The 18,109-nt window shown below is 37.9% G+C and overlaps 2 protein-coding genes across 3 annotated transcripts; one reads left to right on the top strand and one right to left on the bottom strand.

Annotated features, from left to right (window-relative positions):
* The first annotated feature begins 3,047 nt into the window (after window positions 1–3,047).
* On the top strand, window positions 3,048–7,876 carry LOC125476483 (potassium channel AKT1-like). Its single transcript, XM_048582675.1, has 12 exons — window positions 3,048–3,536; window positions 3,988–4,353; window positions 4,543–4,600; window positions 4,711–5,028; window positions 5,201–5,446; window positions 5,580–5,678; window positions 5,814–5,846; window positions 5,942–6,127; window positions 6,242–6,436; window positions 6,553–6,628; window positions 6,750–7,328; window positions 7,574–7,876. Exons 1-12 carry the CDS (start codon window positions 3,313–3,315, stop codon window positions 7,855–7,857), a joined length of 2,664 nt encoding a protein of 887 aa, XP_048438632.1. The 5' UTR covers window positions 3,048–3,312; the 3' UTR covers window positions 7,858–7,876.
* Window positions 7,877–7,943: 67 nt separating this feature from the next.
* Window positions 7,944–12,471, bottom strand: LOC103927569 (probable boron transporter 6). 2 transcript variants are annotated; one of them, XM_048582670.1, is made up of 13 exons: window positions 12,047–12,401; window positions 11,433–11,541; window positions 11,230–11,312; window positions 10,917–11,109; window positions 10,670–10,808; window positions 10,416–10,581; window positions 10,146–10,312; window positions 9,850–10,023; window positions 9,538–9,756; window positions 9,158–9,465; window positions 8,802–9,057; window positions 8,584–8,721; window positions 7,948–8,473 (listed from the first exon to the last, which is right to left on the bottom strand). In XM_048582670.1, the coding sequence occupies exons 2-13, from the start codon at window positions 11,534–11,536 to the stop codon at window positions 8,444–8,446; spliced, it is 1,977 nt and encodes a 658-aa protein (XP_048438627.1). In that variant the 5' UTR covers window positions 11,537–11,541; window positions 12,047–12,401; the 3' UTR covers window positions 7,948–8,443. The 2 variants fall into 2 exon arrangements, with proteins under 2 accessions (XP_018498148.1, XP_048438627.1); XM_018642632.2 differs by having other exon boundaries at window positions 7,944–8,473; window positions 9,158–9,756; window positions 12,047–12,471.
* Window positions 12,472–18,109: the final 5,638 nt, after the last annotated feature.

Raw genomic sequence — 18,109 nt, 5'->3', positions numbered from 1 at the left:
GGTCATCAATACATCCCAAATTCAAATTTAAAGCACACGCGCTGGTTTTTGTGTTGCTTGTTTGCCTTTCCCTTTTGTTATACCATTACCTCTTGTTTCCCTCTCCCTGTAGATGGGAAAATTTAAAATAAACAAAAAAAAGAGGATTTATGAGATATAATCCACTCCCTCATCCCCTTCACTTAGTAATACGATCTAGTGACATTCCTCTTCACGTATAAGTGAGGTCTTAGGTTTGATTCTCTCCAAAAGTGAATTCGAATCACATTATTATGGCTAGCCCAATGTGAGGCTTAATCCACTCCCTCACTCCCTTTAGTGTAGATAATGCCATTTGTTAAAAAAAAAAAAAAAAGAAAAAAAAGAAAGAAGAGGGCTTACTGTATTTCGGATGGTCTCTAGGCCACCGAAAGGTTGTCGCCATGTGAATAATCAATCACGAAAGTGCATTCCCAATCAATAAATAATCCAACAATGAATTTCTTATTCAAATTTCTAAAACCTAGGAATTGAGCTCTCAATTCCCTGTCGAAACTATTGCTCATAACTTTTCGAGTTCTCCATCCTATAACACGTGAGATTTCTTAGAGACAGCAAAAGGTCACATGCAAGGCATGTGATCGTTTTTAACAAAATGTAACAGACATTACAAAAAGGACGACCCATGCAACATGAACTTCAGCTGAAGAATGAGGAAAACTAATAAAAAAGTTCAGGCAACGAAACTAAACTTGTAGTAAATATGCACAAAGACCTACTAAGGAACTAACAAAGAAGTCCTTTCCATGGTGGCCCTGGCCCGTAACCGAACTATATAAAACAAAAGGGGTATGATATCCACACATCCCATTTTACTTCTTACATATCTTTTTAATTTTCGGCCATCGGATTGGATGAATTGAAGAAGATCAATGGACAGAAATTATCAAAGGTGTGTGAGAAGTAAAATTAGGTGTGTAGATAGCACATCTCAAACAAAAAACTGCACCAAAGCAACATAAAGCCAGAAGAACGAGAAAGATTTAAAGATTTCCATCCTTACACTTTGCCACCACGCAATCAAATTATTACTGTGTCTTACTCTTGCAATCTATAATTTTTTAATTACTCATTTTGTTACCTAATCCACAAGATGTGACCGGGTGAAGCATTCGAACTTGTTATCATTTCTAATTTTGAGAGGAGAAACATCGCTGGACTAATATTCTACTTGGTAATTATCGCTTAGATGCTGGTTTTATGCAAGTATAAGATTATGTCATTTTTGAACAAATTAAATTACGTCATTTTGGGCTTTCATTTGTTTATTGTTAACAAAAAAATTTCCAAACGACGGCCTTTGAAACACTAACACAAGATGAACCAAAGGCTGATGACCTTGTTACTTTATTTTTTATTTTTTTACACTTTCAAACCACCAAGACGTATTCGCATTCTTCTCTTTCAGACCAAACCACTTGTTTGGATTCTATGTGTTTTCTCTTTAGTACTTGAATTGAAAAATTGAAATCAACCATTCTTTAGATCTGTTAATCTAAACTTAAATCCAATTTCTTATTTGAAATTGTTCATATTCGATGTCTGCCTGGCTCATGTAAGATCACTGAATGTAATTAAAATTAACCCTGTAGAGAACCTGTCTAACGACAAATTGATGGACTCCAATTTATAGACGATCGATGCTTTAAACCAAAAAGAACGGTGAAATTGACATACCATTGTTGCATTGGTTCACATTCAAAATTCAGGTTCTTATTCCTTCCGCATATGTATTATTTATATGCTTCTCCAATCGCATATAAGATTTTTTATTTTTATTTTTAGTGTGATGATTATATCGCCACGTAATATTACTAATTCATGCAAATAATCATAATCTTGACCATAAATGAATACATTTCAGAAAAAATAAAATAAATACACATGTATATGAAAGTAAATAAGATTTTAAAATTATGGAGATCTTTGTTAAATATTTAAGTCGTTTTTGTATGAATTTCTTCTCGGTGCTTGATTATCCGCAAACTAAATCAAAATTCATAAAATTTACAAGCATTATCTAGCCTTGGAAGGGTCAACTACATTTCGTGTACTCATATGTTTTGGCGTTGTAACATTTTTTTTTTTTTTTTTTTTTTTGAAAAATTGGCACGAAGCCACGGCTGAAACCATGAACCAAAATAAGGGTCAACCAAAATAAGGGGGCCACAAATTGTACCACAAAGTATGAAATAGCATGAAAATGTGCCAATTGTATAAGAGTTTTAAAGAAGAATAGTACTATCCACACATTCATTTTTACCTTTTACACATCCATGTTAATTTTCTGTCATTGATCTTCTTTAATTCATTCAATTCGACAGTCGAAAATTGAGAGGAATTTGTAAGAAGTAAAAATTAATGTGTAGATAGCACTACCCATTAAGAAATAGGTGGCAAAGCGCAGGCCCTAACTAGGGTAACTATAAAGAATATATGTTTTACCTGGCAGTTGGCATGTAATTTGTTTACACATAAACTCCATATTGATGAGAGGACCATTCGTTCACTGTCTCTCCATATATCTAAAACTAAGATGTTAAGGTTTTCTTTCTAAAAGTTCTTAGTTGTTATCAAATTAAAGCTTAGACGTTGAGCTTCAATTGAGAGGTCATATAACATTATTAAGCCACATGTTATAATATAGATTGACGACATAATTATGTCATAATATTACATATAATACATGTGGCACTATAGCGTTCACATCAAAAAATTAATCATTCGTTATAGATAATGACAAAGAAACGTGCATGTGAAACATAGTAGTGGTATGTAAATCACTAAATGTACGATGGATTAGTTTAGATTCAATCCTTAATTACTGTTAGTACTAAGGAATAGTCTAATAATAATAATTAGGATATGAATTTGAAAATTCCTAGTTAGGGTTGAGTAGTTAGTTTTTGTCTCACACTGTTTCATGCACCACATCATCAAAGTTGGCCCTTGGTCCTTGAGCCGGCGTAGTGTAACGTTTGTACACACTACAACACAACACACAAGAGTCTATCCCTTCACGTAACGTCCGGGAGAGAATACAAATCACAGAGAAAGCGAGAGAGAGAGAGAGGGGCAGGGAGAGAGAGCTAGCTGCTTCCTTCCTTTGCTTCTCTTTTTCTTCCGGTGGTGGGTCTACACTTTTGTCCAACATTGCTGACACCAAGGAGGAGAACTTTTGCGTTAAATCTTAGAGAGAGTGAGAAAGACAGAGGAAAAGTGAGTTCCTAGAGAGGGAAACATGGAAGATGATGACTGCTGATCGGAGTGGTAATGATGAGGAAGGGGTCAATGTCAATGTCGATGTTAGTATGCGGGCAGGGGTATGGCGGAGTAGAACAGGAGAAGGCGGAACAAATGTCGAGGGACGACAGCAGTCATGCCAGCCAGTTTAGCCTCAGTAATGGCATTTTGCCGTCTCTTGGCGCCACTGCTCGAAACCGTCCCAAACACAAGCTCTGCCGCTTTATCATCTCCCCATTTAATTATTATTACAAGTGATAATCAATCTCTCTAGAAATTTGTCGATTTTTTCTGGTTGGTTTTGCGTGTTATCAATTGGGGTGATTTATTTTGATTCGATATGAAATGCTTGTGGCAAGTTTTAAATTTAGAATGTATTTGAATATCTTTGGTGGTGTTTGTGCACATGTATGGCGGCATAAGATCACAAACTAGAATTTATTGCCCAGTTTGGTTCTTCTTTTAATGATGTTTCAATCGTTCAAGGGTTTTTTTGTTTTGTTTGTTTTGGGGACTTTAAATTTCTAATTGTAGCTCCATTATTGGTTTTATTAATAATTGTGCGATGTGAGTTAAGTCAGTTAGTCAAGCTGTGTACTTTGCACCTGAGTTTGATCACTTCTCAAATTAGAACATCGTCCTACCAAAAAAAAGAAAACATAATTCGAGTATAACATTTCGTTTTGGTTTTTAATTAATTTGCAGACTTTGGCAGTCATTTCTTATATTGCTGGTTTTTTACACTGCTTGGGTGTGTCCCTTTGAATTTGGATTCTTGGACAGAGCAAAAGGACCTCTTTCCATAGCTGATAATGTTGTCAATGCACTTTTCGCTATCGACATTGTATTGACATTCTTTGTAGCCTACCTTGATAAAACTACTTATCTCCTCATTGACAACCACAAGATCATTGCTCTGAGATATGCCAAAACCTGGCTGGCCCTTGACATCATCTCCACAATCCCTTGGGAACTTGCTCAGCGTGTTCTGCCTCCTCCTCTGGAGACTTATGGATACTTCAATATCCTCCGCTTTTGGCGTCTCCGAAGATTCAGTGCAATGATTTCCAGGTACAAATTACATAAATGGAAGTTCCCTTCACAGCAGTCTTATTATGTATATGCATTTATTTATGAATTCTGAACTGAATTCATCATTGGTTAATTTATGCATGTTCGAAGTCAGCTTAATCCAAGGGCAATGCAGATTATATTTTTCATGTTCATTACAGGATCTGATCATTTTCTCTGATATTCTAGATTGGAGAAGGACAGGAACTATAGCTACTTTTGGGTTCGATATTGCAAACTTATTTTCGTGAGTACTTTTTGACTAATATCTAGTCATTTTTTTTTATAGAGAGAGGTGATTGTCTAATATAACTGATGTGTATAATCATGATCATCAGGCTTTTGATGTGCTTATAGGTTACTCTCCTCACAGTTCATTGCGCCGACTACTTCTTCTATTTCCTTGCTGCGCATTATCCTAACCCAAGAAGGACATGGTTTGGGCTTATCGTAGAAAACTTTCAACAATTGAGTTTATGGGACCAGTACGTGACCTCAATGTACTGGTCCATAATCACCCTAACAACCACAGGCTATGGTGATTTTCATCCTGTAAATTCACAGGAGATGACATTCAATATCTTCTATATGCTCTTCAATGTTGGGTTGCAAGCTTACCTAATCGGAAACATGACCAACTTGATTGTCCATGGAACTGCTCGAACTAGACAATTTGTAAGTTCAATTCTTTGTTTTCACACTAATATTATAATTCTTACTACTAAATTATGTAAATTTTAACTTAAGAATTGTAGATATTAACTTCATTGTTCTGACAAGTATGCAAGTATTAGTGGTTTTCATGTTTTGGTTTCCTCTTTTTTTGGGCTTGTTTTTTGGACTGTAGAGAGATAGTATTCAAGCTGCGACAAGTTTTGCACATAGGAACCAAATACCTGATCACCTGCACGAGCAGATGCTTGCTCATTTGTGTTTGAAGTACAGAACGAATTCAGAAGGGCTGCAGCAGCAAGAAGCTCTCGATGCACTCCCTAAAGCCATTCGATCTAGCATCTCTCACTATCTCTTCTATCCACTTGTTGATAGTGTCTACTTGTTCCAGGGTGTATCAAGAGACCTCCTTTTCCAATTGGTAATTATTAAGTTACACTATTTCGTACTAATTGGCAGTGCTTGATACACCGCAATGTCATCTAGTTTCTCCTGCAATCTTATATGTAAGAAGCCAATTTTGTTTAACTTCTATTTCATGGTTGAATTTTAAGGTCTCCGAGATGAAGGCTGAATATTTTCCTCCAAAAGAAGATGTAATCTTGCAGAATGAAGCACCCACTGACATGTATATCGTGGTTACTGGCTCTGTGGTACTAATTAGAAACACAGCATTCACACGACTCACTCTTTGCGCTTGAATCACAAGGCACCTATTGCCTTTCTTTTACTCTTCGGTTTCTTTTTATTTGGAAAACTAGCTTCTGATTCTTGCAACTTGCTAACAGGATCTTATTATGCATAGGAATGGAGCAACACCGGCAAGTTTAAGGATAATCTTTGTTGAACGTGTCTTCTAAAACATAAACTTGGTGCTTTGTCTATGACTAATGGACTTCTTGTTGAATGACTGCAGGTTGTTCATGAAGCAAAGACAGGAGACGTTGTTGGTGAAATAGGTGTGCTTTGTTACAGGCCTCAAATGGTCACAGTTAGGACGAAAGGACTCTCCCAGCTTCTGCGTTTGAACCGTACAGCTTTCTTAAATCTTGTTCAAGCAAATGTTGGAGATGGAACGATAATCATGAACAATTTTCTTAAGGTATGTAAGTTACTTTAGTCATTTTTTGGTAGTCTTTAATATTTGGGAATCAGCATTTCGATACCAGTGTTTTGCAGTCTTTCTTATGCATGTACATATATTTTGTTGATGCAGCATTTGAAAGAAATGAAGAATCCGCTGGCAGAAGGAATTTTGAGGGACATAGAGCATGTGCTGGCTAGCGGTAAAATGGATCTGCCTCTTAGTTTATGCTTTGCTGCACAGAGAGGTGATGATTTGTTGCTGCATCAGTTGCTCAGGAGGGGTTCAGATCCAAACGAGATGGACAATAATGGACGAACAGCTATGGTGCGCATACCCGATCTTTATATGCGCAAACAGACACGATTTTGTCCCCGATAGCCTTTGAATTTGCGACTTTGGTGCTTATTTTGTGTGTGTTTTTTTCTTTTTTGTTTCAACAGTACATTGCAGCATCTAATGGAAATGAACACTGCGCCCTTTTACTCCTAGAGTATGAAGTAGATCCCAATATACAAGGTACGGACATGTTCTCTTGTCAGACAGTCTGGTGTGCTATGCTTCTATTTAGGTGAACTTTTATATGAAAAGTGGTGTGAGAACATTACGCTGAACCAATTGTTCATTACTTTGCATGCAGATTCGGAAGGAAATGTTCCTATATGGGAAGCAATATCAGGGAAGCATGAGTCTTTGATTAAACTTCTCTTAGACAACGGAGCGAAGATAAATTCTGGCAATGTGGGAAATTTTGCTTGTGCTGCTGTTGAGCAAAACAACTTGGAGCTGCTTAAAGACATTGTCACGTATAACGGTGATGTAACACTGCCCAAGAGCAATGGGACTACAGCGCTTCACACGGCGGTATGTGAAGGAAATGTAGAGATAGTTAAGTTCCTCTTGGAACAAGGAGCTGAGGCTGACAAGCGGGATAGCTATGGATGGACTCCTAGGGCTTTGGCAGAGCATCAGGGACACGAAGAAATAATGGAACTGTTTCAGCACAAATGGGAGAGTAAGAAACCAACTGTTGTTCCTATGCCAAAGGATCTGATACTATCACGCCCTGGGAAGTTCAGGAGTGAGCCTACATTAGCTCCCTACGCACGGGATGGCAGGCCATCTTACTCAGATATGACATCAGAAAATACTCGTAGAATGGATAAAATCTTTCGCAATTCACTGTTTGGTTTCATGTCAGCTGCCAATACTAATACTGGTAAGCATATATCTTCAATTTTCTCTGTAAATTCTTAGTAAGATGCTATAATTTCCAGTTCTTACTTTTCTATTCGAAAAGCACTCACATACTGTTTCATAGGGATCCCCAGAAAATCATGAGTAAAAAAGCCCCGAGTGCATCATTACTCGACCTACTAGAAATGGAGGCCTTTTACCGTACCTTGAATTTTTCAAACACTACGTGATGAACCGTTTTGACAAGGTGAATTTGAAAACATGCAGGTGAGAAAGATAGAGACATTGTCGCATCTACAGGTAGTTTGGCAAGGAGCACGAATAGGAACAGCTATCCGGCCAGAGTGACACTTAGCTGCCCGAAAAAAGGCAAAACTGCTGCAAAGCTTGTGCTTCTGCCTGACTCCCTTCAACAACTACTTGACCTTGGTGCCAAGAAATTCCAGTTTACGGCCACCAAAGTTTTAACCGAAGACGGTGCTGAAGTTGAAGATGTAGAGCTTGTTAGAGACGGTGATCATCTTGTTCTTGCTGGTGATTCTGAGAAATAATGATGCAGAAGCAGAAAATTATACCCCAGATGGCATGTCTATAATTATTATCATAATTATGTAACAAAAATATTAATAATTTAGTATACAATCATTTGAAAAAAAAAACTCTCCAGGTTCAGTTCACTTGAAGGAAATTTAAATAGGGAATCCCAAACATAAACAAAAAAGAAGATGATAATATAAATGATTTCACCTTATCTGATTGATGATTTTTAACTACAAGCTTTTGTAAAAATTGAAAACCGATAAAAAGTGAAAATCTAAAAGAAAAAGGGAAAAAATTACATTCCTCGGTGAAATTTTACAAGAGTTACAACTGCTCCTGAATCCCCCTTAACTCTTCCAGTTAACTTTTACATATCCCCCTCCTCTTCCCTACCCTTTGTCCCTTAATTTGCCCAAAAAACATCGCGGAATCCGCATATGATTTTCTCGATATATTACTTGTTTTCCAAGCTAGGCATAATCCTTAGTCTTCTTTTCTGTAATTTAACAATCCTCTGCTGAGGAGATCAATCATATCATGACAAGGACAAGCTCAGGTGTCAATCTATCTATACTCTGATCGTAATAGATTGTATCGTCAAATTCGGGCAACATCTTCGGGGTGCACCTGCACAAATTTGCGTTGAAATGCATCATTGAACTGATTGGAAAAGTGTAAAATGATCGAAAAGTGATTAAAATAAAGACGGATGAAATGAATTGGGTTTTTTTTCTTACATGTGAAAACCTTTCTTCACTACTGAAGCTGGTTCTGAGCTTCAACTCTCCTCTGCTTGTTGTCATCTCATCCAATATCTCAGCATCATAGAAATCATCTGTACCATCATCGTTTCCAGGTTCGGGTGGTACTTTTTCCTGCTCACACATTTCAATGCCATGAATTGGAATCCTTTAAACACATTCATACAAGCCAGAAGAAGGTACAAGAGACTTACATGTGGAGCACCGGAAACTTCTTCCCACTCACAAGAATCAAGTTCTCGAAGATGGGCAGGATGAAAGAACTTAGGTAGCAGATGTTCCCTTATGCTGATGAGAAGGAAGAATGGCAGTGGGAACAATATTCCGGCTATAGGTATCCATGTCACCCCGAAACATATCAGGAAGTATACGAGTTGGAAGAGTGTAAATGCAACTATGTACTTGAACGGTACTAACTCCACGAATGAAGCATGAGAAGCTTCCAAAACCCTGTCCAAGAAAATGACAGAATTAGAAGATGAATCGAGATCCTGATAAGCTACTACATAAACATTCATGGCAATTTATTGAAACTTTTAGAATGACTTACTTGTAACGTCGTTTAGGGCTGATGAAGAGTAGCAAGAGCCTCTCCCAGAACTGATTACCTGGGAGACTATCAATCGCCATGTAGGCAAAGTATCCCCAAAGAACTGAGGTAGGAATCTTTTTTATTACGAAGATTGCGAATACTGAGCCTCCCACAAGGAGTGATTGCAGCAGGTTACTCACTCTTTGCTCATTAACCCGAACAGGCAAATGAGCATCAATGTGTTTCTCTGGATCAAATTTTCCCTTCAAATCTCCTCCATCATCAGATTTCATCACAGCCTCCCTTAAGTTCTCCAACTCCTTGGACTGCAAGGAAAGAAAAACTATGATTAGACAATGGAATAGAACAAATGACGGAGGAAAGCTTTGAGCACTTACATGTGGAGGAGATCCGCCGTCCATTTCTATGAACACAGCTTCCATCCTTCCAAACATCTCAGAGTTGGTTGCATTTAGTTTCATGCATTCCTTGGCACTCTTTACCATCTTCTTTCGGATCACCTGACGCCTTAGAACAGCAAGACTCTTAGTGTGCATGGGGGACTGCGGAAGAACCCCATTTGAAGGAGGAAGTCCAAGCAACCCACAAACCAATGTCTGCAGCATTGAAAATGTAGCAGCAGAGTTATAAACATATAGGTTACAAACGAAAAGGAAAAGGAAAAGAAGATTTGAAGTTGGAAAACATACTGTTATTCCCAAGAGAAACATGTCATAGTGGTATGCAGATGGTTTCTGAAGATTAAACTCCTTCTGTTGTGCAAGCTGTGAAGCTACACTGTGATCAAAAAAGTACAGACCTGCTATCATCACAGCCGGTATGAAGGCAGCAAAAATATACATGACAGGGACATTTGGCATATCCTGCAATTTAAACATGGGAAATGGATTATTATTCCTGTATCAAGCCTTTGATTCCAGCTAAAGGTCAAGGGCAAAAACTAAAAACGAAATGATTATCAGACGCGCGCTGAATCTAATAATACCTTGACGACTGTCCAATGGTAGAGTGATTTAGAGTCCCAGGGTAACGGACAAACAAGCCTCCTAGGAACTCCATGTGGAACTTTACCAGGTAAAGCATAGGACAGTGCTGTCCACACCAAGACCATAAGAGGAACCCCATAATCAGCAATAAAACTTCGGAGCCATCCTGCATCCATCGCCCAAAAAAGGAAAGGATAAGTATAACCAAAACCATTTAAGTACAATGATCTTTCACAAAATGATCGAATTGCAACCTCCGAATTCATTACCTGAGCCATACCACCATAATCTCGCTTTTCTGCTCTTAAGGGCAGTGAAAGTCAGACCGAAGCAGAAAATCACTGCTAGCAACCCGTTGGCATAGAGCCATTGGAATTGAAACTCCTCAAGCTTTGGATCTTCACCTTTCGGAATACTGAACTCAGAAATCACTCCCTGCCAAATAAGCATTTACTTGGGGTTAAAGTCTACTCAAAAGATCCGACACTTGTTCTGATTTTCCAAGAAACTCAACACCACAAACCTTGATGGCCTCTTGGATAAAAAGAACCGAGATCAACATCCCGAAAAGTTCCCCGGCAATCCTAGTAAATCTAGTAACGATGGTACATGCATTGAAAATGGCCAGAAGAATCAGCAATAATGCTGTCCAGACACAAACCCTGTGACATAAGAGTAAGCAAACAAGATCAAAAATCTAGTTCTGGACACATAGCGAAAGGGCACAACGAAAATCTTGGAAAAATAGATAAGGACAGCTGTTCACGTACCAACCAGTCCAAGCTAGAAAGAGCTTGGTCCCCAACTCCGGCCGTCCTTTACTGAAGGTGTACAGATAGTTATACATTATGACGGTTGGTTCTGCAACTCCTAAGACCAGCAAAGGCTGCCCGCCGAATAGTGATTGGATGATACCGCATAAAGCAGTAGAAGCCAATGTCTCCACTGTGCTTAGGGTTCCATCTACAATCACACAAACATAAATTTCAGGCTCCCTCCATTAAAAACCTCAACTAGCTAGAAAACCAAAAATTATAAACACACAATGCTATATTATTGAGTTCTTATCAGCAAATGTTATACCTGTATCCCTACTCAACTGCTCCCCAAAGGCAATGACCGGAAGTGCGGAGGCGAAAAAAATGTAGAAAGTTGGAGCCAATATCCTGCAATGCATGGAAAAGACTGAACCAAACGAAATGGAAAATAAAAAACTCGAACTAAAAACTAAAACTAAAATGGTTACCAGACGGAGCAGTAAAGTTATGAAATTACAGAATTTTTACCTGACACCGGAACAAAGTCCTCCAATCCAATCTTCCTTGTAGCATGCTGCTCTTCCTTTGACATCTTGGATTATTCCCTTGAATGGACTTCTGATGTTCTCCATTTCTGCTGCAAGTTTGTTTGATTGGTAAGTAATGAGTAATGGCCAGTCAAATTGTTATAGTCTGTGTGAGAGAGACACAAATGTGAAAGAAAACAAAAAAGAGAATTTCCAAAATCACCTTCCAAAGTATATTGTATAAAGAGGAAGGTGAGGATAAATGATGATGTCAAAGAAAACAAAAAAATGAATTTCCAAATAAGCTTCAAAAGTGTTGTATAAAGAGTAAGGCTGGTATAAAGGACAATTGGATTCATTAATATCATATGGTATCTAAAATATTAATTTAGCGTTAATAAATACACATTGTAGATTGTAGATTGGTATGCGGTAAAAAAAAAAAAATCTTCTCTCCTTTCATAATGCAAACACAAACATCAAAATCAACAACAAAAACAACATGGGATTGGAATGCAAATGATGAGTTGATCATGCGAAATTAAGCAAATGCATGCATGGGAAGAAAAAAACAATGTGAACATGAAACAAAAGAGAATGGTGGGGCCCACGAACCCGAGTCCTACAACCGATGAAGAGGATATGATAAAAGACAAGGAATGCCGGAAGCGACAGGCGCCGGAAGAGAGAGTTATTCCGGCAGGGGAGGTTGCCGGAGGTCACAGACTCTGATTAGGGGTCAGGGACAATCTCGCCCTTCTACCGCTCAATCTCTCTTAAATTTTCGTTTTTATTATTAGCCTCTTATCTGTTTATTTCTCTCTCTCTCTCTCTCTCTCTCTCTCTCTCTCTCTCTCTCTACCCCTCCCGTTGTTGTTTCTCTCTCTACCCCTCAGAACAACAACCTGTCTGGTTTCTCCTCCGATGCAGCGGGAGAGAATTGCGGAGGGAGAAGCAGCGCATCACACTTAAATATCAGACGCCGGAGGGTTCCGCGGGGCCCGGTCTAAAGTTGTAGGGTGCGAGTACGTGGAGAAACCTAATTGGCTGAGGACCGACGAGTTCGGAGCTCCTGATTCGTTGTTTATGCAATTTAATTTACATTCGACATTTTGTCTGGGTGTTCTGTACTTTTGCTGTCTCACGTGTCGACCCGGCTTCTGAGCCCTTCCACTTCTCATACATTCTGATCTTTTCTTATTTTGTGCAGTTACGGTTAAATTTAATTAACATTTTATATTGATTTTTTTATAAAAATAATAAGACAAAAAACAATAGTAATATAAAATGTTGACGTGATTTAACCGTAATCATACAAATAAAAGAGGATAAGAGTGTATAGAAAATGGAAGGGCAGAGAAGCCAGTTCCCTTTGTTTCGTTTTTGCTTTTTGTTGTGGATGTCTCACGCGTCCTAGGATTTGAGTTAACTGTGTACACTGTACACCGACTTCAGGTGAGGAAGTTGGCTAATAATTTGTATCAATCTTATAATTTTTCGAGAGTCGAATTTAAGATTGTTAATAAAGAACGATATTATAGTACTAATAGCCGAGTCATCTCATCTTAAATGTTTGTGTTACTTTAGAGAAACAAGACACATTAAATTATGGCTCTATTGTAACCGGTTGATATTACAAATATTCCTTAAGGTTTTTCGTATTTGTCACAAAAAATCTTTTATGTTCTAAAAATTACACTAACACCCCGTTAAATTTTTCACATGGCCCTTTGAATTTTGTGAAAACACAAAAAATCTCAAGAAGTATTTATGATATTAAACCCTACACTAACCTACTTACATTTTTTATATAGGAAGTTTTAATTGGAATAATAAATCACTTTAAGTGCCCAACAAAAGAAGAAAATATGATGTCAATATAGGAAAGTTTTGGATTTTTAACGAGTTGTTACTTATAACAACTCTACAACTGTATTGAGATTTGTGTTTTATTTTTGGTACAATTTTTTTTTTTTTATCAGGAGTAATTTCATGATTACAGATGCACCAAAAATATAATACAAAACATAACCTCACATAATCACATTGAACCAAACAAAAGATACGCTCACCAGGACAAGAGACTGCATTGATGAACTTGCAAAAGAAAGCTCATTCGTCAAAGAAGCCTTGTTATGAGACATAACGAAGATGTCCTCATAGTCCTTTGTCAGGCAAACAAACAACAAAACCACAACAACAACAACAAAAAGTTGTCACTCTCCTGCTATAAATCACTTCCAACAAACACTGAGCTTCCTCTGCATATTCATTGCCATGCACACAAATCACAAAATCACCACCTTTGATTTGAACAAAAGTTATCGCTCTAAGATCTGAGGTTGAGCAGTAAGTCAAAACCACTACAAAAGCTCTCCTTTTTGAAAGAGAGAGTGACCACAATCACAACCACAAAAACTCTCCTCGACAAAGCAAGAGAGCCACCTACTAAAAACATGAAGAAGAAAAAGAAGGATCAAGAAAGATTGTCGTCAATCATAAGAACAAAAGCTGAAATCAACAACGAAAAGTTCTTTTTTTTCTCTCTAACGGCTAGGATTTTTTTTTCTTGCGGTTTGAATTGTAGAATTTTTTTACTTAAGAAAAGGGTATTAGGCCAAACTCAATTTGTTCATAAATGATATGTTAATATTTTTGTGCTAGGATAATTACATCGGCTAAATATATGAATAAGATGATATGTTAGTATATGATCGGATTTGCTCATTTAGTTCATCAAATTTGGTGAAAAAGTTTGATTGCATAGTAGTATACTTTGTCATGAATACACCATCTATGGTAAAAGAGTTTCTTTTAATATTAACGAGGACATTATTTCACAAAAAATGGAAACGCATCCTTTCTAAAACTATCGTCTGAGAGAGAGAGAGAGAGAGAGAGAGAGAGAGAGAGAGAGATAGGAAAGCTGCCAATTACGTGAACAAAGTTGTCGTGTCCGAGTGTCGACCACACAATATGGTACAATACAATGGATCTATTTCGTGTTCTAATTATGTGAAAAAAGTTGGAGGTAGAGGGAGTGAAAAGAGCCGATGAAGAACCTAAAACAACAACACTGGGATTGGAGATAAACAGGCCGTGCTAGCTTGTCTACTACTAAGTAATTTTTGAACTGGCATACGTTCACCAAATTGATGGTAGTGTGAAGGTGTTCAATCATTCGCAAGGCTACCCTAAAATGCAGTTTTATTGTTGAAATCATCTATGTTTTAGTCTTTAGAAGTCACATCTACAAGAAATCATTCAGTTCTAAAACTTGTTAATTTATTTATAATTCGTAAAACAACAAATATTGTTAGAGGAAATTTGTAACGAAAAATGTTAATAATCACAATACTCAAAGTAGAACATAAAACCTCAACAAATCTCTTCATTATATTATTCTATTACATTCAGTGCCTTTCCTTTTCTTAAGTATAGACATCCTAGCTAGCGACAAAGCCTCAATGCTCTAAATATAGCACGGCTCACCTTTAACTTTATACAAGAAATGGCAACCACTCAGTGAGTGTGATGATTGATATAAACATGCAAGTTCACTTTCAACACCCCTATAAAAAAGAAATCAATATAAGTCAAATTAATGGCTAACATACCATGTGTCATTGAGTGCTATGTAACTTTTAAATCTATTCTTTAGAAAAACTTTGATCGGGACCACATGTCCAGTCCGCCCACACACATAAAGCATTCTCACTGCTTATATTATATCACACCCACTAATTCATGACTCCAACCTTTCTATTTATTAGTTAGTGTGACGATCGCACCGAGTACTCTTTTGTCACCCGTTCATCAGCTTAAATAATCACGGTTTGAGTAACGGGGCTTTTGTCCTTTTCTTTGCTTTCTACCGAACAATCTGCAGCCTGTGACGCTTTCACATATGAAATCTGTTATTATTACCAAAAAGAAAACACAGCCCATGGGGCTGATATTCGCCACTAAACATGTCACGCAGCTTTGCCTCATGACTCAGCAAATCGGTTCAGTCATGACTTATTGCCACGTGGCTGAGCTAGTCTTTTGGGTTCGGTTTACTGACTTAATTCCACTCGTTTGAGAATTGCAAGAGCAAGGACAAGGGTAAGACAATTCTTATTAGTCATTCTGGAAAGTAATTGTCTTTGTGCAACTTCACTTGTTAAGCAATGACAAGAATGATTGCTATTAAAAAAAAAATATTAATTTTTTATGCTTTGTTAGCCTTATTCTTCACCTGCATTAAGTAGATGTTTGCACCTATTCGATAGAGATTACTCGCTTCATGATGTGCTTTGAATAACGAGTCGTGGTGTAGGGAACAAAGAAGTTGGTTGCATATTTATTAAATAAATAAATAAAACTCATTTTTTCTATTTTTTTTAATTTTTTTCACTGGATTAATACTTATTAGTGATTCTGGAAAGTAATTGTCTTTGTGCAACTTCACTCGTTAAGTAATGACAAGAATGATTGCTATTAAAAAAAAAAATTTATTTTTTATGCTTTGTTAGCCTTATTCTTCACCTACATTAAGTATATGTTTGCATCTATTCGATAGATATTGCTCATTTCGGGATGTGCTTTGAATAACGAGTCGTGGTATAGGGAATAAAGAAGTTGGTTGCGTATTTATTAAATAAATAAATAAACTCATTTTTTTATTTTTTTTTCGCGTCTTGTTGATCTTCATATTGTTTGAAAATCAGATGCATCAAATTATGCCATGGGGGCAACGATCAAATTTCAGCATTTGTTTACCGTTGGAAATTGAATGGTCCAAATCATCAAATTGTTGTAAATACAATAGCTCAAATGCTCAACTGAAGAGGGTCGTTGGGCTCTTTTGTGCTTTTTGGTGGCTGGCCCCCATGTCTGCTCGGTGGCGTCCGGCTGACATTGCCCCATGCCAGCGAGTGCAAGGCCTGGCAAAGAAAGGTTGGGCACTCCAACAAGCTTGGTGGAGCCTAACAATTGCCTTCTGCTTTTTGGGCAACTAGAGCCACATTTAGTGGGAACCGGATCCCCTCTGGACCCAAAGGAATTAAGCCTAAGGATCAAATGATCCGGATCATTGAAATTTGATTCAACGGTTACAATTATTATAACTTTTAGAGGGCCCTATGTTTGTAGTCGTTGGATCAAAATTTCAATGCCCCAGATCATTTGATCATTGAACTCAGTTCTTTAGGTTCGGAAGGGATCCGATTCCCATTTAGTGTGTTTTGGGTAATTTTCTTGCCCTTACTCTTGCCTTTGTCTTCTTTTGATGGATGGAAATTCTGTAAGTGCCTACTCGATTGGCACAACTTGTGTTACGTCTAACTGCTATTGTTTCCATTTAACTATTATTTTTATATTTGGTGACTTGAATCAACCGTTTGTCAAATTTAATGATCAAACAGATTTAGGTTTGAGTGTGTGATTTAGATTCATGTCACTGATACAATGATTTACAATAACTTGAATAATTATATTTAATTTACAACTCCTAAGAGATTAGAAGTCTAGACCTAGGAGATTTGCAATTGAAGTAATGGGTTGTGAATCGGTTGAGTTAGTGATCATGGCCATGTGGGTGAGCTGAGCTGAGTTGGTATTTTGAATTTAGTTTGACTGACTGTACGAGCAATATAAGCATGGCAATCTACAAAGATTTTTTCTACCCAACTGACAACTTGTGTTACGTTACGTTGCTTGGAGATTGTCTTAACTTAACCAATATTTGTTTAGTACATGGTTCATATATTTACAGTTTTGTTAAATTGTGAATTTAAGCTAGTGAACAAGTAGATTTCTATTAGAATTAGTGTTTTAAAAATCGGTCCTAGGCGCTAGGTGTAACATCTCACATCGACTAACGAAGAGGGGGTGATGTGCCTTATATGTACATGTCCACCTCCATATAGCACGAGGCCTTTTGGGAGCTCATTGGCTTCGGGTTCCATCGGAACTCCGAAGTTAAGCGAGTTCGCGCAAGAGCAATCCCAAGATGAGTAACCCACTGGGAAGTTCTCGTATGAGTTCCCAGAAACAAAACCGTGAGGGAGTGGTCGGGGCCCAAAGCGAACAATATCATGCTACGGTGGAGTCGAATCCGGAATATGGTAGGGGCCCGGGCCAGGATGTGATAATTTGGTATCAAAGCCACTCTGCCATGTGGTGCTAGTGTGCCGACGAGGACGTCGAGCCCCTAAGGGGGTGGATTGTAACATCCCACATCGACCAACGGAGAAGGGGTGACGTGCCTTATATGTACATGCCCACCTCCATATAGCACGAACATTTTGGGAGCTCACTGGCTTCAGGCTCCATCAGAACTTTGAAGTTAAGTGATCGCGCAAGAGCAATCCTAAGATGGGTGACCCACTGGGAAGTTCTTGTGTGAGATCCCAGAAACAAAACCGTGAAGGCGTTGTCGAGGCCCAAAGCGGACAATATCGTGCTACGATGAAGTCGAGCTCGGGATGTGGTGGGGGCTTGGGCCGAGATGTGACACTAGGCGGTGAAGACCAGCCACGATTTAGAGCAAATCATTTCAAAAAATCGATCTGAAGCTAGGCGGTCCTAGGCAGATTTGTTTTTTTTTTTTTTAAGTTTCATGGTGGTGTACTTATGGAAATGGTGTACCTAATTTGCAAAGGATGGATTGACTACAAGTTCATCCAATTGTGA

This window comes from the organism of the source record quoted next, unplaced genomic scaffold (assembly GCF_019419815.1).
Source record: "Pyrus x bretschneideri cultivar Hongxiangsu unplaced genomic scaffold, Pyrus_bretschneideri_v1 Contig1, whole genome shotgun sequence".
NCBI lineage: Eukaryota > Viridiplantae > Streptophyta > Magnoliopsida > Rosales > Rosaceae > Pyrus > Pyrus x bretschneideri.
The sequence above is the reverse complement of the archived record's forward strand: the minus strand, read 5'-3'. Positions and strand labels throughout refer to the sequence as shown.

Bases quoted from the DNA above. Each gene is read 5' to 3' on its own strand.
- LOC125476483 (XM_048582675.1), top strand. From the start codon at position 3,313: ATGATGAGGAAGGGGTCAATGTCAATGTCGATGTTAGTATGCGGGCAG. The intron at 4,601-4,710 runs GTGAGTACTTTT...ATGTGCTTATAG, and splicing joins GATATTGCAAACTTATTTTC to GTTACTCTCCTCACAGTTCA. The intron at 5,447-5,579 runs GTAATTATTAAG...TTGAATTTTAAG, and splicing joins GAGACCTCCTTTTCCAATTG to GTCTCCGAGATGAAGGCTGA.
- LOC103927569 (XM_018642632.2), bottom strand. From the start codon at position 11,536: ATGGAGAACATCAGAAGTCCATTCAAGGGAATAATCCAAGATGTCAAA. The intron at 10,809-10,916 runs GTACGTGAACAG...CTTATGTCACAG, and splicing joins TTTCTAGCTTGGACTGGTTG to GGTTTGTGTCTGGACAGCAT. The intron at 8,474-8,583 runs GTAAGAAAAAAA...AAATTTGTGCAG, and splicing joins GTGAAGAAAGGTTTTCACAT to GTGCACCCCGAAGATGTTGC.